Source organism: Equus przewalskii, chromosome 5, assembly GCF_037783145.1.
Source record: "Equus przewalskii isolate Varuska chromosome 5, EquPr2, whole genome shotgun sequence".
Classification (NCBI taxonomy): domain Eukaryota; kingdom Metazoa; phylum Chordata; class Mammalia; order Perissodactyla; family Equidae; genus Equus; species Equus przewalskii.
The window spans coordinates 66,835,473-66,861,696 of record NC_091835.1 but is presented as its reverse complement, the minus strand read 5'-3'; the positions used below and the strand labels follow the sequence as shown (position 1 = coordinate 66,861,696).

The 26,224-nt window shown below is 42.0% G+C and overlaps 2 protein-coding genes across 2 annotated transcripts; both read left to right on the top strand.

Annotated features, from left to right (window-relative positions):
- Positions 1-1,027: 1,027 nt before the first annotated feature.
- On the top strand, positions 1,028-2,018 carry LOC103546824 (olfactory receptor 10AD1). Its single transcript, XM_008513660.2, has one exon. The coding sequence runs from the start codon at positions 1,028-1,030 to the stop codon at positions 1,982-1,984; it is 957 nt and encodes a 318-aa protein (XP_008511882.2). The 3' UTR covers positions 1,985-2,018.
- Positions 2,019-20,388: 18,370 nt separating this feature from the next.
- LOC103546825 (olfactory receptor 10AD1-like) lies at positions 20,389-21,336 on the top strand. Its single transcript, XM_008513661.2, is given in 1 exon segment — positions 20,389-21,336. A coding segment is annotated over 1 exon segment (948 nt).
- The last annotated feature ends 4,888 nt before the right edge of the window (positions 21,337-26,224 follow it).

Genomic DNA, 26,224 nt, shown 5'->3' with positions numbered 1-26,224 from the left:
TATATTTATAATCTCCAGGATGTCAGGGAGGAAGTCCTCACACATGATTTTATATCCCAGGTACTTAGCTCAATAAACGGAGCACAGTGGGCACTCAGCTATTAAATGAATAAATTATTTTTCGCTGTAAATTGGGGTGGAGTGCAATTGTTCCCAGTTCCCCATTCAAATAAAAAGATGAATTTTTAGCCTTTTTGCTTTCTCCCTATTGGACTTTTAGCAGATCCCCCAACCTGGAATCAGCAACTGCTGCCTTTCTTCCTGAAGATACACTTCTCGCCAACAGTTAAGTTCTTATGGCAGGTTCTACTCAAGCCTTGGGTTGGTCTTAAAAGCTTTTAAATATAAACAGAAAAACAATCACTGAAAAGAAAAACTAAAATATTGAAGTGGTTTCTCTCTGAGTGATTCTTTTTATTTATTTATTTTTGCTTTTGTTTTTTTGTTTTCCAGATGTTCCCCAATGAGCAGGCATTACTTTGATAGTTAAGACAACAAATAAAGTTTATAATTAGAAGTATTAATAATTTTTTCTCTGGTATTTCCATTCTCTGGTTTGAGTTCTACTCATTAAGATTCTACAGAAAAAGTAAATTCTAAATGGAAAAGCCATTAACATTTAAAGAGCCCTCTCAGATTTTCTCTGAGTCTTCCCTTCAACATTTCCTGCAAGGTTTGTCACATGGTTCCTAGATCCTTCACCATCTTGTTTGTCTCTGAACATAGTCCCATTGGTGGATAATCGTTTAAAATAGAGGTCCCAGAACTGGGTACAATATTTCAAGTGTAGCTTGATCCACACAAAGTACAATAGGATCTCCCTTGGTTCATTATATGGTTCCACTATTGCAGCCTACAATAGCACCGGCATTTTTTGGTGCCAACGACACTGCTGACCCACATAGAGTTTACTGAAATTCCTGTTTTTTTATTCCTTTGTCCTCTCTGTTTTTATACACATGGGCAGCACCTATGCACAACTATCTCATCTGTGCTTTTCCTGTCCTCCCTCCTCAGCAGGCCCCAGATGGTGGACCTAAGGAACGGGAGCACAGTGACAGAGTTTATCCTTGTGGGCTTTGAGCAGAGCTCCCCTTCCACTCAGGCATTGCTCTTTGCTGTCTTCCTAGCCCTCTACAGCCTTGCCATGGCCATGAATGGCCTCATCATCTTCATCACCTGGACAGACCCCAGGCTCAACAGCCCCATGTACTTCTTCCTTGGCCACCTGTCCTTCCTGGATGTCTGCTTCATCACCACCACCATCCCACAGATGCTGATCCACCTGGTGGTCCAGAACCACGCTCTCTCCTTTGCCTCCTGCTTGACCCAGATGTATCTGGTTTTTGGTGTGGGTGTGGCCGAGTGTATCCTCTTGGCTTTTATGGCCTATGACCGTTATGTTGCTATCTGCCACCCTCTTAGCTATGCCCAGATCATGAGCTGGCATGTCTGTATGGGACTGGTGAGTACTGCCTGGTTCTTTGGGCTGATCAATGGCATCCTGCTTGATTACATGACATTTCGTGGCCCATTCTGTAGAGACAACCACATAGAAAACTTCTTCTGTGAGGCCCCCATCGTGATCACTCTCTCTTGTGGAGACCCCCAGTTTAGTCTGAGAGTGATCTTTGCTGATGCTATTGTGGTGCTGCTCAGTCCCATGGTGCTCATTGTCATCTCCTATGCCCGCATCCTGGCCTCCATCCTTGGCAGAGCCTCCTCCTCAGGTCGGGGAAAGACCTTCTCTACTTGCGCCTCCCATCTGACTGTGGTCGTCTTTTTCTACACCTCAGCCATGTTCTCGTACATGAACCCCCGCAGCACGCATGGCCCTGACAAAGACAAGCCTTTCTCCCTCCTCTACACCGTCATCACCCCCATGTGCAACCCCGTCATCTACAGTTTTCGAAACAAGGAAATGAAGGGGGCCATGGTGAGGGCCCTTGGGAGGACCAGCCTTGCTCAGGCAGAGTCCATCTAGCTGGAAGGCTCCCGGAGGGGAAGCTCCCTCCCCCTGGATTATCTCTCCCCTAGCACTGACAAGTGGGAAACTCACTGAGCTGAAAAACTTCAGGAAAGAACATTCATGTCTTTCTTTCTACCAGCAGCAGACCTGGACGTTCTTGTTGAGACTGAGAGCCACAAGGAAAACAAAGAGATATGCAGAGGTAGGGAAAAAGCAATTGATTGAAGAAATATGCTGTGAGGTATGTGATACAATCCCTAAATGGTGGCCCCAAAATTCTTCAAGAAAGCTCTCAGAAGAAAATAAGAACTGATCAATGGAATTTCGTTACTTCTCAAATGCAGCAAGAGGAGGAGCTGTATGCCAAATATGTGTGGATTATTAATGAGGAGAAGGAAGGGCAGAAGCAAGAACAGGGAGACTGAGAAGAGCACCCATTTGCCCAGGTTGTAAACTAGGGGTAAGAGTTATAGAGCAAAATCTCCTAGAGTCAAGGAAGCTTTGAGTGACAACTGCATTGTACAAGAAAATAAAAAGAGCAGTTTAACTTGTTTGCACATTTATTTGCCTCCACTTAAAAATGTTGTGACTAGGCTGGAGGCATGTTGTGCAATTTAAATGTATGCTTTATTGTTTTCATGAAGATTCCTTCCTACCTCTCATTTTACTTACTACTACGTTTCCTGAGACTCTCTACTCACATCTCTATCTTCTTTCCCTCCTACCCCTATTCTGTTACCTAAAGTCTAGAGCAGGGGTTCTCAGTGGGGATAATTTTCTCCCCTGAGGGTATTTGGCAATGTCTGAAGACATTTTGGGGTTGCCAAAACTAGAGGAGGGAGCATGCTACTGGTATCCTACAGTAGGTAGAGGCCAGGGATGCTGCTGAATATCCTACAATACATAGGATAGTCACCACAATAAAGAATTATGTGGCCTGAAATGTCAATAGGGCTGAAGTTGAGTAACCCTGGTCTGGAGATGAGGTATTAAAAGGGCAGAATTAGGAAAATAATGAGAAGTATTGATATGGGAAGAGAAGAGATAGGAAGAAATCTAGAAGAATTTAGGATACAGACTTCTATTCACAAAGCCATTTTCTGGTCAACTGTGGGGAGATTTCTGCTGACACTGCCACGGCAACGATCTATATAAGTAGTTGTGACAAAACCTTCTCTAAAATCTTTTGTCTAAAATCTAAAATGTTTGTCTCTATCTGACCCTACCTCTACCTCTCTGGTTTTCTCAAGTTACAGGACTTTTCCTACCCAATTACGCCTTTCTGTCTGCCACTAGCATAGACTACTACTTAAATTAGGCCTTTTCCTGTTACTTCAAAGCAAACTTCATCCACCTAGCGGTGATCCTTCCCTTGTTCCCACCAATCTCACATTCCTGCCTAGCTCAGGCCCACCCCTCATCATTTCCCACCCACTTTCATTTGCAGTGGGACTCCTACAAATGCCATTTTAGTGCAACCTGTGGAAACCATGTGCCTTCATGGAAATAGTCCCGAGAATTTCAACATTTTTTTCTCATTCACTTTACCAATATCCTTCTTTTACCAATGCTTATATTTCCTCACCCATATGCTCCAACCACCCTGAAGGGCCTGTTCTACCTTTCATATGTGCTGGATATTTTCTTTTGCCCCGCTAGAAGCAAATATACACCTTCTCCCCCTGATCTGTGTCGTGGTAGACAGACCTTGGTTGACTGCCTCAATGGACTTCATTGCCTTCTAGGTTCTAGTTGGGTTCAACCAATATGAGTTACTTAGTAGGATAGATTAAGGCAGAAGGAGAGTGAGTGAGGATGTTGATTCTCCTGGCTCCTTCCCTGATGTCCCAGAGCCTCTGTCAGGTGGCCTTTTCCTACATCTCCCTTCCCTGCCCCTGTAAGGTAGTACCTGCTCCCTGCTCTTGAGAGCCCAGGATGCCTCACCAACCCTCTTTGATTCCCCTTAATCCTGTCCACTTGGGAAGCCCCCTCGTTGGTCATATTTAAGTGTGCCAATTATTTCCTCCCAGCATGCTGCCCGATTCAGTAACAGGTACCCAGCACATATCACCAAAAACAAATGGAAAATATCTCAAAATAGACCATATACTAGTCCATAAAGCAAATCTCAAAATATTTCAAGGAATTAAAATCATACAGACCATGTTCTCGGACCATAATGCAGTTAAGTTAGAAATCAGCATCAAAAAGATAACTGGTGGGGCTGGCCCCATGGTGTAGTGGTTAAGTTTGGAGCACTCCACTTCACAGCCCAGCTTCATGGGTTTGGATCCAGGGCATGAACCTACACCACTTGTCAGCCATGCTGTGGTGGCATCCCACACATAAAGCGGAGGAAGATTACCACAGATGTTAGCTCAATGCTAATCTTCCTCAAGCAAAAAAAGAGGAAGATTAGCAACAGACGTTAGCTCATGGCTAATCTTCCCCAGAAAAAAAATAAAGATAGCTGGAAAGAAACCCATATGTTTGCAATTTAAGAAACATAATTCTAATTAACCTACAGACCAAAGAATGAATTATAAGTCTAGTCCAACGTGGAAAGAGTAAAGGGCTTAGAAGTTGTCGCTCTCACCCTTTAAAAATGAAAAAGAGGTGAGGAAACTGAAAATGAACAACACTTTCAGATCCATCAGAGAACTGAGGTCACAGGAACTACCATCCCAAAAACTGGGAGACAGATGAACACAGAGAACCATAGCTTCCTGGGAGCAGAAGCTGCACCTGGAGCCTGATCAGAACATTTAAAGGGAAATTGACTAATTCCCGGGAGCTGAGCTTGGGCTAGCTGGAGTGATAAAAACTCCCAGAGGCCCACCTTTAAGGAGGCCTCATAGTTTCGTCAGTTTTGCTTCCAGCATCCCAAACCAGATTCTCAGGGTGAAGATCAGAAAAAAAGTCCTTGTGTACTTCAGTAGGGGGCAAGGAAAAGTAACCATTCTAAAATAAACCCAGAGAGCTCTGTTCTCCTTAACAGCCTGCCCTCAAGGAAAACTGTTTTATGAGAACCCAACCAACATGCAGAAGGATCCAAGAAAAAAAACAGCTGAGAAGCACTCATGAAGGTCACAGCCCAGGGATACAGGCTCACTAGAAGAATGGGACCTGATCATAGGACTGTGCATGTTCCCACTGCCCCCATACCTTACCACCACGTCAACAGGGCTGCAGGGTTTCAAGGGTTATAGCTGAAAGAACGACAAGCCTCAGATTCTATTTAAGAAGGAGTCTCTAGGGAAAGAAAAAGACAACAGCAGAGGCAAAAACAAAAGGACATTTTGGCCTCTGACAACACAGCTACAACAAACGTTAAACACAGCCTAACATCTAACCAGAACAACATAAAACCTCCCACTAAAGGCCTATTTACCTCACTGACTTTCACCTCATATCTCATGTTTAGCTTCCAACAAAAGAATTGATTATAATAAAAATTAGAAAATTTTACAAACACAAAAATAATAACGAAACTACATACAATTTTATGGGATGTAGCTAGAGCAGTATTTTCTTTTATTAGGAAAAAAAGAAAAGTTAAAAAGTAAATTAAATTACCAACTTAATCACAGAATAATGGATTATGCTAGGAAAGTAGAAGGAAGAAAAATGCATGTAATAGATTGATTCAACCAAAGCCGAAGATTGATTAAATTAATAGAGTGAGAAGAAATTAATAATTGTATAGGCCTGGGGCATGACTGATCAAAAATAAATACACTTAAACAAGAAAGAAAGGGGCACATAACTACATGCGTTGCAGACTGAATTACAAGAGGGCCTTTTGTTTCTAATATTGATGTGCCAGATAATTTGGACCAACTATCTCACTAAGAACAACCAAAAGCTGGACAAATATTTTAAAACATCTACTTGAAGGCATTAAAGCACTAAAAAAGGCAGTGAAAACCTTCAGAGTCACGATCCAGGAACATTCAATCTGCATTTAAGCAGATTAGACACAGCTGATAACAGAATTAGTAATGTGAGAGCTGTGTCATAAAGATGAAAGAAAGAATGGATAGAGCAAAAACAACATTTGAAGAGCAAACAGCCAAGAATTTTCCAAAACTAAAAAAGACGTCGGTCCACAGATTTAAAATGTCCTAAACACCCCCCAAAATATGTTATTTATAAAAAGAAAAACACACCTGAGCACATCATTAAAATTTCTGAAAATGAAAGACAAAGAGAAAAACTTAACAGCCACCTGAATAAACAGACAGATTCCCTTCAAAGGAACCACAATTAGATTGACAACTATCTTCTCAACAATGAAAGTCAAAATATAGAATTTATCTTATATAAAACTCCATTGTCGCAGACTAGAGACAGGTTGGAAGTCAAAGACAATGCTCCAGCTGGCCTGGAAGAAAGCAAACGTCTGCGCTGTGAACTGCTGTTGTGGGCCATGTGGCAAGGAACTGTGGGCAGCCTCTAGGAGCTGAGAGCAATACTTGACTGACAGCTAATCTGGAATCTCAGGGGTACAACTGCAGAGAAATGGATTTTTCCAACAACTAGTGAGCTGGAAAGAGGACCCTGAGCCTCAAATGAGAATCACAGCCTGGCTGACAGTTAGATTTCAGCCTGGTGAAACCCTGGGCAGAAGAGCCAGCTAACCATACCCGACTCGTGACCCAAGGAAATTGTAAGATAATAAATTTGCTTTATGTTAAGCCACTGAATTTGTGGTGATTTGTTACACAGCAACCAGAAAACTAATACAAGTTTTTAAAACTCTAAGAGAATACTATGGAAAAATTTATGACATTGAATCTGCTAATTTAAATGACTTGCAAATTACTAGAAAATATTATTTTCCAAAACAGACAGAAGAAGAAATAGAAAACATGAACACACCTATAAGCATGAAATTAAATCAGCAATTAAAAAACATTTCTATAAATAAAGAACTAGACATACAATTTGAAAATAAATACTACCAACTGTGGGAAAAAATTCTAATTTTAGATATACTGAAACAGAGGAAAAGACAACTTTTTAAATGATAACTTTGATACAAAAACTTGAGGAAGACAAAATAAGCTAATCTCACTCATGAACATGGTCACAAAATTCCTAAACAAAATTATCTCCCACAAGGTATTGAGAAGATAATACCTTACACCATGAACAAAATCATGCCTATCCCAATAATTCAAAGTTGATTTAACATCAGAAAATGAATTAATATAAATCACTACACTAACAGACAAATGAAGAAAAACTGCACAATCATCTCAAGTGATACGAGCAAAGCATCTATTTTAGTGAAAATTCACACCTGTTTATAATTTTTTTAAAAAACACCTCTCAGCAGACCAGGATTAGAATTGGACTTTCTTACGCTATTAAAGTGATTATACACCAAAATTCTACATCAAACATTATCCTTAATAGAGAAACATTGAAATTACCGTTAGATCATAAACAAGCCTAGGGTAACCATATTCGCCCATATATTCAAGATTGTATTGAAGGTCCTAGACAGTACAATAAAGCAAGGGAAGGAGATAAATGGTATAAGAATCAGAAATGAAAAAGCAAAACTGTGTTTATTTACAGATGATATGATTGTCTTCATAGAAAAACTAAAGGAATACACAGATAATTTATCAAAATTAATGAAATTTAACAAGGTTACTGGATCCAAGATCAATATGCAAAAATCAATTGCATTTCTATATCCCAGAAAACAAATTAGAAAATTAAATTTTTAAGATACCATTTTAAATAATATCCAAAATATAAAGTACATAGGAATAACCCAAATGAAAAAGGCTACTCTTTCATGGAGAGATGCATATAAATGTATGGAATGTCACTAGAGAAAATCTGAATAAATCAAAATATAGAGACTTGCCTCACATAACATTAATAGATTTAACAACTCTCTGCCTTAATGGCTCTTTTTTTTTTTTTTTTTAAGATTGGCACCTGAGCTAACAACCATTGCCAATCTTTTTTTTTTCTTTCTGCTTTCTTCTTCCTGAATCCCCCCAGTATATAGTTGTATATTTTAGCTGTGGGTCCTTCTAGTTGTGCTATGTGGGACGCCACCTCAATGTGGCCTGACGAGCGGCGCCATGTCTGTGCCCAGGATCCGACCCTGTGAAACGGGAGCGGGAGAACTTAACCACTCGGCCTCAGGGCCGGCCCCTTAATGGCTCTTGAAGTTATACCACTTTGGGACATCTCTTTTTTTGGTATAATTGCTTTTTCATCCAAATTTGAATTGCACATCATGTTTGGATTAGAATTCTATCAATAAAAGGCTGTGGACCAGAGGTTATAGGGAAGTAAGGAGACCAATAATGGTACCGAAATAAATGCTTCCAAAGAGCTTGACAAGTTTGCTTTTTTTCGGGAGTTTTTGAGTGGATATCTGAAGGACCATCAAAAATCTGTATGGCAAAAATCAATTTCCTGAAGCTTAGCTTTTGTGCCTTATGCTTAAAAATCGTGCTTTCCTCCAAACTGAGTTATGTTACAAAAATGCCCCAATTATATTAGATTTTGTGAGACCCAGGCTTGGAGATGGTGGTGGAGGTACATGGCAGGGTGGGGAGAAAAAGCCATCCCTCTCTTTTAGAATGAGTCAAGACACAAGCATCATAAACTTCATCTGTACAGGAGTCCAAGCACTCCAGGAGTAGAGAGAAGAGCTGCAGAGGACTGAGAGAGTGAGTGAATTACTGAAGTTCATTGGTTATGCACAATCTAATTCAGTACTAGGCAGGATTCTGGGTGGATCAGGGGAAAGAAGGTTATTCCAGATTTGAAGAACAGAACTGTGATAATGAAGAGGTAGAGGATGGGGGTTTGAAGGGGAGCACGTTATCAAATATGAATGCTCCATCAGGAGAGCTTTTGACTGTTTACCACCCTATCAACAGCACTTAATAAGGTGACTGGCGCAGAGTGGGTGCTCAGCCAATATTTACTGTTGTGTTGAACATATGATGAAATGGAAAAATATTGAATTGGGGGCACAAGAATGGTACCTAAGTCATCAGAAACCCTAACTAGAAAATTAATTCAAAATAAAATGGGAAACAGGTAGACAGGAGCTGAAGGGCTCCCAGATTTGAAGCTGAGGACATAGGGATAATGATACTTTCCAGGCTCCTTTATCAACTCATCTGGTAAACAGAACAGAACTTTTCTGGGAAAACCCAAGACTATTCTAGACCTTCCCGGCCACTTGCTATGGACATAGCCTCACAAGGGAGCCTTGGAATGAACTGGTAGGAGACTATCTCCAGGGAACCAGTTAGAATGGTAAGTCTTCAAGAAGAGATAGTTGGCCTTATTACACTTGACTCCCAACAGTAACCAGTGAGAAGCTCATGCCTGCCTGAGTGTGTGTGTGTGTGTGTGTGTGACAGAAGGAGCCCACACTGCCTGCCCTATAAATGAGCAGCTGGTCCTCAGCAGAATTCACTGCAGCCTCACTGTGGATCCCTCCTCTGGGCCTGAGATCAACACAGCCAATGTCATCACCTGTGTGTGCTGAAGCCTGTGGAGAAGGTCAGTGAGTATGCTCACTTCTACAGTGAAAGGTGACCCTGACTCTGTTAGCATTAGTCAGAGATGAACACCCCCTGGCTCCCTCGGTGAGCACCTGTGTTCAGATCACAGCAGGGCTCTGCACCCAGTGGCTGTGGAGGAGATGTCACAGATCCTGACTCCATTAGCATCCACTTTGTTCCAACTCTCCGTCTCTAGATGCCTGGCTCTGTCTCTGCTTTTGCAACTCTATCTAGCTGGTCTGTTCTATGGATCTCCCTTTCGAGTTTCCATCAGATTCTCGGAGCCTGCCCACCTGCCCTCCTGGCTCTGGCTGAGGGGCAGATCACTTGAATGTGTCTGACAGGGCCAGTCTGGTTTGCAAAGACCTGTCTCCAGTTGCCGCAGGGAGGAAGACAATCCAGAAGCTTGATCTTTTGTTCCCAGAGCTTGAAGGAGCCGAGTCCAAGTATCTGGGTATTTAGTTCTGATTCCATATCACCATGGCGCCATGCCCAGCCTGCCTAGTCAGCCTCTCCAGTCTCTTTTCCATGTTTGGCCTTTCTTGTTCTCATTTTTTTTCTACGCCTAGTTTTGGGTTCTTAGTGTCTATGTCTCTTTATGTACCTATCTATATCCCTCCCCTAAAGGTCCATCACTTTTCCACAAATCAACCATCTTGTCACATGTTCACACTTTTCCTATCTCCCTCTATTTCAATCTCTCTAATTCTCTCTTTGCCTTTAACACTTTTCTTTCTTTTTTGGTTGGCGAAAGTGGTCTCTCTCCACTATCTCGAGGATTACTTTTTCTCATTTCTTTCTTTTTCAACCTTCTTCTTTATGTTTTGCATGTCAGTATTTTCTATTTATCTGACTTTTTTTCTTGTTCCCTGGAGAAAGAGAGGCTGAGAAGTGACTCAAGGATGGTCCTCTCTTAGAGATTGTGATACAGAGCTTCAGGTCCATATTTTCTGCAATGTTTCTGGAAGCCAGAGTAAGAGAAAATGGGACTTCAATATATTGGGGGGAGAACCTGAGTTAGATGGAAAGACTCTCCTGGCAGGGAGAAGCAGGAACCATTAGGATGGGTTATAAAGGGTGGATGAGATCCTCTCGTCTCTCTACGTGTCTGCAGGGCCGGTTTGGCTTCCAAGAGGGAAGCTTGCCAAGTATTTTCAGTATTCTTTCCACATGTGCAGTAAAACCATAGGGAAAGGGAGAGGTAACAGAGATCACAACTAATGTTTATTTATTGACAATCTGTGCCAACCACTAATTACATATCACTTTAGTTATTGCTCATTTTATAGCAGAAAAAATTGAGACTCAGCTAGCCAGTTCCACATTCCAGTAAGTGACAATCCTGAGGTTGAATTTCGGGTATGCCTGCCTCCAGAGTCCCTGTACTTTACCCCATGCTTCACTGCTTCCCTTTAAAATGATGAGATCAGGTTTCAGGTGTGGGTTTTGAATCTCCAAATATATAACTTTGACCTCCTAAAATCACCTATTTCTTAGTCCAGGAATCTCTGTGTTTCAGCTTTTTTCTCTTCTATCCTATTGACACACATTCCTCTCTCTCTCTCTCTCTCTCTCTCTCTCTCATTATTCTCACTTTTTCTCTCTCTTGATTGTCTTCTCTAAGCTATTTAGAGCCATTCCAATTTTTTTTCAGGCATTTTAAATAGCAAAATAACTCACATTAATTAATGCCACGGAACAGATGAAGTAATCCAGTCCACTGATGTTCAATAATTCTCCTTGATTACTAAATTCTCCTTCCCATTTTCTTATTCGTCCATCTTTGGACATATACACAGGCCCTGAATATTCAGAGAAAGATCATTATGGGTACCCTTGCATATCATTTCCTCTCTCTTCCCCTTGGTTTTCTGGTTGTTTTGCTCTTTGTTTAAGTCTTCATATTGAAGGTGGCTGTGAGACGGGAGAGGAGCAGCAAATCAGCCTGGTTTCATTACAGCTTCTGATGGAATAGTAAATTCGCTTTAGGGCTCAGCTGGTGAAAGAATAGGGACGATGGGAGGAGATCAGGTCTGAAGAGTTGGAGGGAGGCACAATATGGAGTTAGAACCTCAGTATAAAATGAAATTGAGGTTATTTCTGTATTTCCATTATTTATAGTTTCTCCCATTAGTACAGATCAACAAGAAGATTCTTCCAGGAGAGTTTGTGACCTACATTTATCTTTTGGACATCACAGGGATCTGGCTCACCCCAGGCATCTGGTACGCCCAACCTTGGTACATTTATAACACTTGGCCCTGGCCAGGGCATCATCAGGAGCTGCAGGTATTTCAGACATCCTCAGTTTCAGAGAGTTATAGAGAAATTGAAGTGGCTCCAGTAGCAAAGAGGCAGATGAAACAAAAGACGGAAGAAGACTGAGAGAGAAACGATGAGAGAATTTAGAACATTTCTACAACTTAACTCAATTGGATAAATCTCTATTGCAAGCCAATTATTGGCAAGACACCATGAGGAGCAAAGAGTCTTACTCAGCGGCCATCATGCTTAGGAAAAGGGAAATAGGAATAAATTTAAAATAGAGAAGAGAGGAAAAGGGGAGCCCTATAGAAATACTTTTGGAGTGAGTTTGTAAGACATTGTGATGGGTTGCTAAATTGTAACAGACTTGCCAGCAGAGGCCTCCAGGGTCTCACGCTAAGGATTAGTTGTCCTTCCTTAAAAGTCATTTACCTCTGTCCTCCAAATGTCCTTCCAACCATGAATCCATATGCTTTTGTTTATACAACTTTATTTGGTAATACATGGCAAAAATTTATTACCTGTTGTCTACCAATTTCATTCCTAAATTCCTCAGAGTTCATGTAAATGTGTTAGTGAAAATCATGGAGTTCCAAAGTTACATCTCAGATTTTTAAATCTTTAAAAATGCCATAATTCCAGGGCATTCTGAATAATATATAAAATCATGAGGGAAAACAATTATTCTTTTCTGACCATTTAAGGATTTGGTCAAAGCCTGAATTTCTAATGACAGAGCCAGTGCAATAGGACGGAGTGTCAGAAAGGCCTGGAGGACAAGGGCTCTGATCTTACAAGGTCTTCCTAATTTCTCTCCTTTTTGCTTCTGGAGAAGGGTCTCACTGTAGTTTTCTCTCTTTCTGACACTCCTGATGTGAGACACCACCCATCTAGATAAAACTGCTTGGTTCTCTCCCTGCACAGATAGGTGGCAAAATCTTCCAAACAACCCTGCAACTTGTGCATTCTCTCTGATCTCTGGCCATAGATGACCCCAGTCTTGCTAACAGAGATCTCTGTAGATCCTGGTTGCCCTTCTGTTTTAACAGGGCTAATTCCGGGCTCATCCCTCATTGATTTCTAGGACTTGTCATTCTGTCTGTAGTTTTGAATGATTAATGGCCCTACTTTTGCTTTTTTAAATCTGATTTCTAAATTCTGTTCATTTTACCAGTTAGTAAAAAGGTATATGTTCTCTTATTCTTGGTTAACAAAAAGAAATTGATTATGTAGAGTTTACCACTTTAGGGTGAACTATACATTCTCTGAGCTGGAATCAGGAGGATTGTTCATCCTGGAATCAAAGGATGCCTTTGCCTGCTTCACACAGGCTGCCTGTTAATATAATCTTATTTGGCTGGAAGAATTTTCAGAGATGAAGGAGGGAATACAAGCCTTTTAAATCCTAAGTGCTGGCTTTTAGTTCTCAGCTTGAGAAGCAAGAGAAATCTTCACTCAATTCTCAAATAAGCCCCAATGAATTTCCATTTTTTATTTTATATATTTGATTTCAAAATTATTGACTATTGGCTATTATGGAATTTGGTACCTCCAATCTATCCACACATTGTCAAATTGGGGACAAGAATTACTATCTTTCTTAATAAAGATTGAAGACACTGCTTTTCATCACTGAGTCTTTCCTTTATATCATGATAATCACATATTCACTAATAATTCAATTTACTAAAAGAACATCTTTTTATGGCTACTTTCAGCCTCTTAAAGTCTTCCCCAAAGTTTAGGTATAATTTCAATCCAATCTGAAGACTTTCTGGGCTTAATTCATGTTCTCACTTAATTGACCATTTTTTTCTTTTACAAAGACTCCGTTTTCTAAGAACAACCTCTTTGAATCTGTCAGTCATTAGCAGATATTTTTTCTTCTTATCCACATTTTTCCTGAGTATTTTATTATGTCATTACTCTTGAGACTCCCCAGTATTTTAGTGAAGCCAAATTAGAGTTCTTAACCATATCATATTATATTTAACTTATAAAATATCCGTAGCTTCAACTGTGCTGCATGTTCTGCCAGAACTTACCAATGCTTAGGAAATACATTTTTAATTTATAGATTCACTTTTTAAGAGGCTTCAGGCATTTTGAGGATTACTGACATTTCAAAAGTAAATGTGGGGCTGGCCCATGGCGGAGTGGTTAAGTTTATGGGCTCCACTTCATGGCCTGGGGTTTCGCTGGTTCAGGTCCTGGGTATGAACATGGCGCCGCTCATCAGGCCATGCTGAGTCAGCATCCCACATAGCACAACCAGAGGCACTCACAACTAGAATATACAACTATGTCCCGGGGGGCTTTGGGGAGAAAAAAAAGAAAAAAAGATTGGCAACATTTGTTAGCTCAAATGCCAATCTTTAAAAAAAAAAAAGTAAATGTCCTAATTAATTTTTTTATATATCCAGTGACCTAGAAAAGGGAACAGTAAATTAAAATGTGTTGAGCACCTTTCCTATTGTAGATACTGTTCTGTGTGATTTACATGTACATATATATATATATATATACACACACATTTTTTGATTGAATGAATGAATTTTCTCTTAATCGTCACAACAACCCTACAGACAAACACATTTTTCTTCATTTTACAAATGAGAAAACAGGTTTATAAGAGTTGATTTCTAAAGTTCATGTCACTGGCAACATTAAATAATGTAGAAAATTGGAACTCAAATGGTGATTTATCCTACTATTCTTTGAACAAATATATATTGAACAACTGCTATATGCTAGGCAATGTGCCTGGAACTAGGAATGTAAAATCTCTATAGTTAAGGAGTTCATAATATAGAGGGGAAGACATTATAGCAGGTAGTGAGTGTTTCCTCTAGCAGAGGCAAGAACAAGAGCAACTTCAGATGGGCTGGCATGGGCAAGAGTTACTGAAGGCTTTGCTATGCATGCAAGAGTGGAGGTTGGTCTTGTAGAAGCAGAACTTTGTCAAATGGAGAAAATGTGTGTAGAGTGAATTCCAAGATGAGAGAATAGCATACACAAAGACTTGGAGGCTTAAAAAACCATGGTGTGTTAGGGAAACATAAGTTATAGCTGGAGTATAGGGTGTCTGTAGGAGAGCAGGGGAAGATAAAGAATATTTATCAGCACTTAATAGCAATATAATATGGAGGCTGGAAAGAGGGGAGTGGAAGATGTCTTCTTAGTTTCTGACTTAGGTTACTAAGGATCCAATTAATACTATTAACTAAGGAAGGAGATTAGGATGAGGAGTCATGGATCCTCCTGGGGGAACTGATAACTGTGCAAGCTGCTGTCTGTCGTTTGTCTTTGTACTGGACCAAAACTGACACACTGGAACTAGTGTGTCATTGAAATAGTCTCAAAAACCTACAGAGCAGAAAGTTATACCCCTTATCTGGTCATATCATTATTTAAAAGCCCTTGTGGGACAGGAAGTTCCTCTAGCTACCATTTCTGCTTATCCTAACCTTGAAAGAAATGGAAAACCACCGGTCACCATAAAGGTATTTCCCAAGATGAACTTCTTTAAGTGCCTTCAAGCTCCATGTTTAGTGAGGTTTTTTTAGTTCTGCCACCTCGTCCCACTTCCGTTTCCAGTAAAAAATATTAGTATTCTCTCTAGGCAAGGTCTATTTATTCATATGGCCAGAAGCACTGCCTCCATGGTGGTTTAGAATGTCATTTTCTGAACTTTTATCATAAATATGCTATTTAATTACTCATCTTGTTGAACGCTCCTCCTCACTCCAACTCAGTTCTCTATTTTCTTAGGTCAGTTTATTCTCATTTTAATTGTGATGGCAATTTTGGCATATGGGTCTAGGGAAAAGCAACAGGGAGGCTTCTCAGCTACTTTTAGCATTGTACGCCTTAGGCTGCTAAGTGGCCCAGGAAAAGAAGCTCACCGTGTGGTCCACCCCAGACATGAGAGCTAGGATCCCTCTTACACAAGAGTTGGGAGGCAAAGTCCCAGACAATAACAAACTATTTGCCTGGACTTCTCCTTTGAGACCTCCTGGGGGTAGCTATAGTCTCAAGAGGATCGTAATGGTGGAATTGAGTGCTCAACCATCTCTTGATCATTCTCATAGGAGATACTTTGGAGGAAACATTTCAGGGAGATACAAGAGTACTTTCATTTTCAGTCTAAAGAAGAAAAGTCTATGGGAACTTGTGACTTCAAATCTCTAAATCATGTTCTTTACCCCTTTTGAATTCCAACTGCCTTTAAGAAGTTGATTAAACTGCGGAGTCTCCAAGAAAAATGCTCTCACGCACACAACTGTTCCTACAATATTTCAGAGATGCACGGACACTCTGAAACATATCTATTGATTCCCTACAGGTCCATGAACCCCAGAATAAATATATCTACCATAAAGGTTTTCCACCCAGAAAAACGATGCTTTTCTGCTGTAATGTCAGGAAATGATGTATTTAATAGAAAAATAAGGGATTAGAGTATACAGAAGAGAAACCAGCTTTCAAGCTGTGTAAGATTTGGACTTACTAGAGGCACATTTTAATCAAAGCATACCTGCACGAAGACAGCCAAGCTTCACAGAGGCTGAAGCTTTCTAAGAGAAGTGACATGATTTAAACAAGGCTGGTGAGTTTGTTCACAATGTCAGTGAACCAACCTCCTTCCTAAAACAAACTTACTCTACAGAATAAATAAACAATACAATGCTGTATTATATTTTCTTTCCTGTGGTCATAGCATGCTGGGAAAGCAACAGAAATATTGCGGCTAACTGTTGAAATTATTCAATAGTGTCCTGCTCCTCTTCAGTAAATGTGACAGGAATCAGAGTCTTAGGTTATAATGAGACATTTTCCCACCAGTCTAGTCTACAATAGCACACTTTGTTCATTGTGCTCCTGTGGTCATGGATGTAGACTTCTTTCCCTTAACTCACTAGCACTGTACTTTGAGAATTCGACATATGTGTATCAGCAGAATTCTTCCTTCTTAAGATCTGCCAGACATTATTGTAACTCATAGTTTCTTTTTGCTATAATGAAAGCTCTATCATATTTCTTTGTTTACAGTTTTATTTCCATATATGTGATAATATTACTGATAATTGTTTGAGACTTTGAGGGGGTCTAGTAAATAACACTACTCGTCACATCTGAATCAACTAAGAAACAAGACAGAGTCTGCAGATGGAGGCTAAAATATCTCCCTTATTAATAACAAAGCAGACATTCAAGTAATTGGACTTCTTAATGCCGAAGCAGAGTTAGACAGACAAATAGACTTATTCCTCTGTAACTGGCATCACGGTACAACTACAGAGCCTCCCGGAACAGGAGTAGAGCCTGCCCTGGAGAAGGCTACTCACAAGGGGAAGGCTAGAGGAAAGGGATAGAACACATGTGCTCGATTTCGCCTTCTAAGATCACCAATCAGACAAGCCACTCCAGCTCCCATAAGATGGTGTGAACGAAGGAGAAAAGAAAGGTCAGTGGTGTGATGCTATTACAGTTCCATTCACGTGGAAGGAAACAAAAGGAATATGGAAGAAGTGATTCCCCACCCTACCCCACCCCTAACAGTATTGACATTGTATTCTCTTACCTCATTAAGTCTATGGTTAACCAGGGGTGTAGTCTATTAAGACAGTCCTACTTCCACTTTCATGTGGCTGCTCTTCCGATGCAAATCATTGCTATGTTGAGAGGCTCTTGGAAGTTTTGGGCAGTTCCATTTTGCTTGCAGATGGTTCTAAAATGAATCAGAACAGTAAGTTAATTAAGTCAACTCTGAAGCCAGACTGCCCCCCAACAACTGAAAATTCATTCCCTATTCTTTTCTCCTTGCCAAACTGTATTCAGCTGCATTGTCCAATATAACAGAGGTTCTTAAATGACATCAAATTACATCATTAAATTACAATAATAAATTGGAGGTTCAAATATCACGATGTGTGCAAACTACTTTATAAACTATTGTTAATTTAAATGAGGTGACAGCCCTTTGACTCTTTAAATAAAAAACCCAAGGAGTCATGTGTGGTTATTTATTTTATTGCTGTACCCTTGGCAGAAGAAAATCAATGATCCTCTTCTGGTTTAACTTGCTTATCCTCACAAGTATGTATACCTTTCAGAAAACAGAAAGATTTCAACTTAAATATTATCATGACGTGTAATTAAGACCACCAATAAAAATTACATTTTGGAGGTTCAAGATGAGTTTTAGAGCACATAGCAACAATTCTTGATGTCCAGTCTTAGAAGAGTCTTTGTCAGAAATAATATTTTCTAGGACATGTTTTGTGGTACAGAATAACATGAGCTTATCTGCAGCTACAGGAGAATGAATGTTTTCTTCTTGTTGCTGGTATTTCTTCAATTAATAGTTAAGAGGACACGTGATTTCAAGTCCAGTGCTAGAATTCAGTTAGCACTGATGGAAAATAAAAAGTCCTGAGAAGGTCAAAGCATACACTATGAAAAAGTGGGGGCAAAATAAGATTTTTAACAAATGGAATATGTGACATGTAAAGTTTCACACCTATTTCTATAAAGTGCAGTACATGCATAACTTAGCAATATTATTTAAGTAGACATTTATCACCTATGTATAAATGTCGAAGAGCTAACAAGGTCATCAGACACAATTTCTCTTCCAGAGTGGCCCACCAGTTCAGACCATCCTCCCTGGACCAGTTCTTCTTCAAACACAATGAAATTTTTTCTGTTATTTGCCAGAGTGATTCAGTGACAAACACCGTTACCAACCAACAGAATGAGATAGGATGTGATTTTCAGAGTATTGTCCCATTTATTTATACAAATGCTTGATTGGTTAACCCCTAATGTTAGTTAACAAAGCACTAGATGCCAGGTACCACAGAATATTCTTTCTGGTACGATGAACCACTAATAAGCATTTATACTCCCGTAGATCCTAGTGATTCCTCAGGTCCAACTTCAGTTTCTTCTTGGACAAATCCCAGCTGTGTGGAGTATAGCTCACTGACTTCTTTTGCCCAGACTCTGACCTCAGCCCCAATGTGTCCACTGGGCCCAGAATTCCAAGCCACATCTTGGATTAAACAGCGCTCTCGGCCCCTCCCTCCCCTTTCTGAGCCCCAAAAGGAGAAGTTTCAGGTATAAGTTCTGGAGAAGCATCCCACAGTAGAGATGATGGGAACAACCTACTGCCTAAAAACTGCCTTGACCTATCAGGAAATCACGAAGAGGAAATTCAGGGGTAAAAGGAGTGGCAGTAATGGGGTAGGTATCTTCTAAAATTAAGATAGGCAACATGATAGATTTAAAGACATGGAGAAGAGAGGGGAGTTTAATCAGAGATGGCTGAATGGCAGACACTCCTCACCAAAGATGAGAAAGAGAGCGGGAGAATAAAACAGGGAGAAGCAGAAGCAAGTGGAAAAAGGGAGGAAAAGACTAACAGAGGGGGGAAAGTGAGGGTGTGTAGAAAAGGGAGTGGGAGAAGAGAAAACGAAGAAGAGGGGTTGGCAGAGCTGAAAGTTAAGAAGGAATATGCTAACCATCTATAAGCATCTGAAAGTGGAAGGGATCTGATATATCTTAACTCCAAAACATAATGACTTCCTAAAAGTTACGATAGTGAGAAAAGAGCATGAGAATTCTGAATGCTCATTCTCTGAAGATGGAAAAAGAAAAAGACTTACCCCTGGAAGCAAAGGAACGGCTTAAAATTCTCCGAAGATTATTCAGTAAGATTGAATTTGTGTGCTGCTTATAGCTTCCCTTTTCTCATCGGGAAAGCTGGATCCTTTCCACCCCATAGCGTGTAGCCCTAGGTTCCAACTGCACCAGGAAAACTGTCTCCTGTTAGGAAGCAGACAAGAGCTCACAACCAAGCCCCATCTCCAGCATGCACCGCATGGGTGGGTGATGCAGCAGCAGAACCCCTGGGAGAGTGAGTCTGGAGAGAGGTGGGATGATTGGGAAGAGCTAAGCATGACTGTTTCCAGAGGTATGCAAATCATTTTTACCTAAAGGACAATCCTGAGGGTTAGAATACTTTTATTTTTCTCTGAAAATTCAACCCATTTATTATGTTAAATAGGTACACTAAGACTGAGGATTTTTTTCTTCTAGAAAAATACGTCTTCAAATATTTCTCAAGTGCTTCCTAAATATGCTTATCCGTAAGCTGATAGCCACCATACCCTCCCCTCAAACTCTCCATTCTTCAGTCTTTAAACCTTTGTTCATTAGACATGGGTTATGGACCCAACTGTCTTATTTTTCACCTCTGACTACTTCTTGGTTAATGGCGAATCCCTCAATATTGAGGTCCGTGGAGCAGATGGAGGACTTCACTTGAGACCTGATCAAATCTGAGTAAATTGTAACCATCACTTCCTTAGTTTTTGATATTATGATTCTATGTATGCAGCCTATGATGAACCTGGCATTTCACTGCCCGATAACACTGCCAATTACATAGAGTTTATTAAAGATCCAAAATATTTACCACCACTCATCCTTCTTATTCTTTTATAGCTGATTTCTGGGCCCAAGTGAGTAACTTACATTACCCTACAGCTAACTTTCTTCTGCTTTTCCTGTCCTCCTTCCTCAAGCAGGCCCCAGATGGTGGACCTAAGGAACAGGAGCACAGTGACAGAGTTTATCCTCGTGGGCTTTGAGCAGAGCTCCCATTCCACTCAGGCACTGCTCTTTGCTGTCTTCCTAGCCCTCTACAGCCTTGCTATGGCCATGAATGGCCTCATCATCTTCATCACTTGGACACACCCAAGGCTTAACAGCCCCATGTACTTCTTCCTTGGCCACCTGTCCTTCCTAGATGTTTGCTTCATCACCACCACTACCCCACAGATGCTGATCCACCTGGTGGTCAAGAACCACATTGTCTCCTTTATCTCTTGCATGACCCAGATGTACTTGGTCTTCTGTGTGGGTGTGGCTGAGTGCATCCTCTTGGCTTTTATGGCCTATGACTGGTATGTTGCTATCTGCCACCCTCTTAGCTATGCTCAGATCATGAGCCGGCACGTCTGTATGAGTCTGGTGAGTACTGCCTGGTTCTTTGGGCTGATCAATGGCATCTTTCTTGAGTATATGTCATTCCGGAATCCCTTCTACAGAGACAACCACATAGAAAACTTCCTCTGAGAGGCCCCCATCATGATTGCTCTCTCCTGTGGAGACGCCCAGTTTAGTCTGAGAATGATCTTTGCCAATGCCATTGTGGTGCTGCTGAGCCCCATGGTGCTCATTGTCATCTCCTATGCCCGCATCCTGGCCTCCATCCTTGGCAGAACCTCCTCCTCAGGTCGGGGAAAGACCTTCTCTACTTGCGCCTCCCATCTGACTGTGGTCGTCTTTTTCTACACCTCAGCCGTGTTCTCGTACATGAACCCCCGCAGCACGCATGGCCCTGACAAAGACAAGCCTTTCTCCCTCCTCTACACCGTCATCACCCCCATGTGCAACCCCGTCATCTACAGTTTTCGAAACAAGGAAATGAAGGGGGCCATGGTGAGGGCCCTTGGGAGGACCAGCCTGGCCCAGACATAGTCTTTGTAGCCAGCAGTCTCCTGGAATGGAAGCTCCTTCCTCCAACCCTGGCAGAAGGGTAACTCTCCAACACTGAAAGGCTCCAGGAAAGGGCATTCATAGCTTCCTTTATACTAGCATCAGACCTGGAAGTTCCTACTGATGCCTAATGCTCATCTGTCTGACTTCACTTCTAGCATTGTTTTCTCTTGGACTTTCCTCGGGAGAGTTGGAGACTTTCCTGAATTTTTTCCTTCTAAGTTCTCACAACAGGATCTGATAAATACATAAGTGCACTTAATTCTATTTTATTTTATTCGTGTAGTATTTTTACATGCTACTCCCAGCCTGAGTTCTGCTTATACATTGAGGAGTAAACTCTTTTTCTCTTTCAATGTATCACTTTAGCCTGTTTTTCTTTCTCACATTCCACTCTCACTTTCTGAATCTGCCCTCAGCCAGTCCATTCCTGTATGAGAAAAAGAAGGGGAAGAAGTAAGGAAAAGGATGTTAGGGAGCAGTGTTGACCTTAAGGAAAGTCAGTTAGATAAAAGAAGAAAAACCAAGGATCAGCGGCCTGAACTCCATCTTCTTAGCCTCCACTAGCCCATAAAGGAGGATTTTTTGTGGCATTAAATTGTCAAAACTGCATCCAATTTATGTTTCTGCTTGTGTGTTGTTAGGGATGGGCAAGTGGGAGAGGCCAGGGTGTCAAATCTCTTCCCTACATCCTCTAGTTTCCTTAAGTAACATGACTGCTTGATCTTTCCCTTCAGATCCAAGTAGTAAGTGCTTCTACCAAGCTTCTCAGATTATCAGTTTCCTTCTCTGTTATCCTTACCTCAAATTAACTTCTCTCTCCCTACTGCCTTCCTTTCTCTCAACTATCTTTCATTTCATTCAGCTCTAACCTATTCCACTTTACCTCCTCATCTTCAGTGGATCCATTTCATTCCCTGTGCTTTAAGGAACACCTCTCCACACTACCTCCACCATTGCAGAAGCCTTTCGATTTGCAACCCTGATCTCTCTGGCTTCTCTCCTTAACCAAACCTAGCATCCCTTGAGAGGGCATTATATTCACAGCTGTTTTCTTTCTTTGAAAATTGCATCTTTCTCATGCCCCTTTCATGATAGAAAGGAAAGAAAAGAGAGAGCCCGTTAGGTTCTGGTGTTACTTCCGTAAGATGAACGCACCTCATTTAGGATGCCCTCAAACAGATCTACTACCCTGTCCACATCCTGCACATCACGTACCACCCTCTGCAGTGACTTAAAGCAGTAGCTTCAGTCCACAGAGCTCTAATCTTTTGAGTCCAAATGGGTGAATCTCTAGATATCAGAGGACATGTGACAAGCACTTCTTAGCAAGGAGGGAGAAATGAGACGTCACTGTAATCAAGAAAAAAACAGTAAGCGCAGAACCTAAAGATTTCCATTATCAAAGAAAAATTACACCACGCAAAGTTAAACAGGCAAGAAAGACTTTATTTCAGACTACTGCATTAGGAGCTTGAACTCAACTCTGCTGAAGCAAGTGGCTGCAGAGTTTTTACGAGCTTGGTAGGGGAGATCGTAGGCCACCTGGACGTGGTCACTGGTCTTACCCAAAGGAAAAGTAAGCTTACAGGTGGTAGGTTTACAAGTTGGAGCAAGGCGCCCACTGAAGTTAGGCTCCTACCCTGCCACAGAGTCTAGGAAATAGGGGTGCTATCTTCCTTGAGGATTACATGTCAAAGGGATGGCTCCCAGGTCCTTGAGAAAGACATTCCTCGCCCCCCCGCCCCCCCCCCCCCCCCCCCGTCTTAAAACTGGCAAGAGGCTTCTAAGATTTATACATATTTCAAAGGGGCAGAGAAAGAATTTGCAATTACAAGTTTTACAAAGTAATTGCTCTGAGAAAAGGGAGGTCAGGGGCCTACAGTCAAGAAGAAACCTGTCTGAAGTTTAGTCAAGTGGAAGCGGTAATATTAAGGCCTTCTTGGTCGCCATGGAGAACAAAGAAAAGGCTTATTTTTCCCCCTAAGATCTCAGCTTCTCCAAGTTAGAAAATTCCTGTCTCAAAGAATCTTTACAAGTAAAAAAAAAAAAAAAAAAAAATAGTGAAGGAAAGAAGAAAGGAAACAGAGAGGAAATTATTTCTGAGAAATAATATCTTAGCTTTACACTTGCCCAGCACTGTTGCAGGCTGACATCATAAACAAGACACAGTTCCACCTTTCAAGTTCAAAGTCTAATAGGGCAGACAAGAACCAAAAATGGTAACACAAAGGGCAAACATTATAAGAGGCCTATACAAATGCATTGGGAGGACAGTTAACAACAGCAGCTCACATTTATTAAGCACATATGTTCTAACAGCTTTGCGTTTAATCCTCGCAAAACCCTTGACGTACTAGGATTACCTCCATTCTGAGATGCAGAACTCGGGCTGAGAGAGGTTAAGTAAAAATCACTCAAAAATGCTCAAAATCACGCCGCGTTTCAAACGATGTAGCCGCAGTTCTAACTCGGGTACCGGTCCCTGAGCCTGCACTCCTAAAGAGGTAATCGAATAACTGTCCCAAAAACGGGGCAGGCTTTATAGTGAGGAGGTGATATTAGAACTAAGCCTTAAAGAATGAACAGTAAATTGCAAGGTGGAAAACGGAGGGAGGGGATGCTAGAAGCCGGGGATAAGTAATTCCACGCAAGAGGAACTGCCTTCGTTGTAGAAACGGTGCGTTCAACATGGGTGGGAGGGAGTGAGTAGGGCCAGGAATGCGGGAAAATCAGGCTGAGTGACCTAGAACTGTCTTCTCAAGGGCGAGCACTTTCTCGTTTGTTGCCCTGGGCTCCAGGAACCCTGCTTCTTCCGCACAAGAAGCCGCAGCCCCGGCCGCGTCCCTCCTGCCGGAGCTTCTGCCCTGGGCCCTGGGCCCGGGAGGCACACGAAGAGCCCCCAGGGACCTCGAAAACCCACGTAAATGCAATAACCAGGAGCCACCCTGAAATGCGCGTCCCTTGCCGGCCTCTTCTCATTTCCAGATACAAAGTCACCTGTCGCCGGGGGGCGCCCGACCAGGCTCCATGGGCCGAAAATGTGGGAGGAGAACCCAAGAATTCTATCCATGGTCCCCACGCAACCCGCCTTCACACCGCGGCCTGGCCCTCGGCTCCCTCACGTCTAAAGACGACGGCATGTTTCCCGGCCCAGTTCGGAGCCGCATCCCCAATCTAGCCAGAAGGCCCTGGGCCCTGACCTGGTGACAACCGAGAGAGGAGCTGGGCGTGGTCTGCGCGGAGAATCTGCGGCCAATCCCCAGCCTCTCGGATCGCCGCCATGGCAACCAATGAGCGCCTGCTCCTCTGTCCCCCGCCCGGGCCGGATCGCACGAACGCGACCGCCTCTAGGAAACACCAGCTATTCTGGGAGCCTCCGCGGCCGCCAGCCCCCGCTGGAGATGCAGACCTTGGGCCTGGGATACCCTCCCAGCAGAGTGGAACTGCTGAAACGCCGCGCCCCTTTGGCGGAGGACGGGATGGGATGGGATGGGATGGGGGCGGAGCAAGGCTGGAGGCAGGCCTGAGCGGAGATCTTTGCCAATCACTTCGAGTCACCTAGCTCCCAGCCTTGTCCACGGATCCGTGGCCTAATTCTTTCCACGTGATAGACCCTTTTAACGAATTGCATAATTGTTGGGCTCCTCTTCCCTCTTTTGGACAACGGCAGTGTTATCTGAGCTTCCTTTCCTTTCCTGTTACCCACTTAAGGAGGCCTTCCCCGACCCCTCCCCCTTTCTGGGTTTGCTAGACTTCTTTGAGTTCCCTTCATAACCTATGCGTTTTCCTGACGCTGAACTCTTTCTTATTTTTCTGTCTTCTCCACTAGTCTGTAATTCATTTTTGAGTTCTTAGCACAGTCCCTGGCCATAGGAGGTGTTCAATAAAATTTTAAGCAGAATCCTGCTGTACTCCCCAATAAAAGCAAAGCTGTTCTGATGGGAGAGGAGAGAGAGTGTCCAGAGCCCTGAACTCCCAAGGAAGTCCTTGAGGCACCTATTGTTAGTGACTTCAGCTGAAATAGTCAGTTTAATATACAGAAGTATGCTTTACCCAGGACATGAAAATTAAACGTATCTAGAGCCTCCAAGAGCACTCTTAAAAGTCTCATCTTTTGGGACTTCCAATCTGATTACATGTGTTTCTTTTTATTTTCCAGTCTAAAGACCTAGATATCTGCTCGCATCTTCAGATCAATCCCTCACCTTCTTCACCCAGCTCTGGGCTTGGAGGCTGACCCGCAGGGACCGTGTCAACAGTTTCCCTTACCTCTGGCTTTCTATTGGGTTCGGCCAATGAGAAGCATAGGCAGAAGACCAGAGGGAAGTAGGAGTGTGAACTTAGGGTATGCAATCCTCTGGCTCTTGCCTTGTGGGGATTGTGGCAGGCCTACCTGTGTCTCTTTAGCTAAAGTCTCAGGTCCTGTCACGTGGCCCTCTCTACCCCGTTCTCTATTTCTAAGTTCTGGAACTGCCACCTTCTATTACCTCTTCAGGCTTAGCTCCTCTAATACAGGGTACTGTCCTCCCCTTGTGCTTTCCCTATACCCCAGCCACACCTTCGTAAATAATCCTTCATTTAACCCTCCTCAAACTGTCCTAATTTGAGAACGCCATCTTTTTCCTGAGGATACCCTGATACAAGACCGTTCTTTTTTACTGAGATAATGGAAACAGTTATCTCAAATGGAAACATTCCAAAGGCTATATGATGTAGCAGAAAGACCATGGGCTTTGAAGTTAGACAAAACTGGGCCTCCTGTCATTCAATCATTCATTAATTTGACAAATGTTCCCCTATTAGCTGCAGTAGACATTTTAGAGAGTGCTGTGGCCCACAGCCCGTTCTCTGAGAACCTTCTTCTTCT

What these genes read in the sequence shown, in the direction of transcription:
- LOC103546824 (XM_008513660.2), top strand. Translation starts at nt 1,028, where the DNA reads ATGGTGGACCTAAGGAACGGGAGCACAGTGACAGAGTTTATCCTTGTG.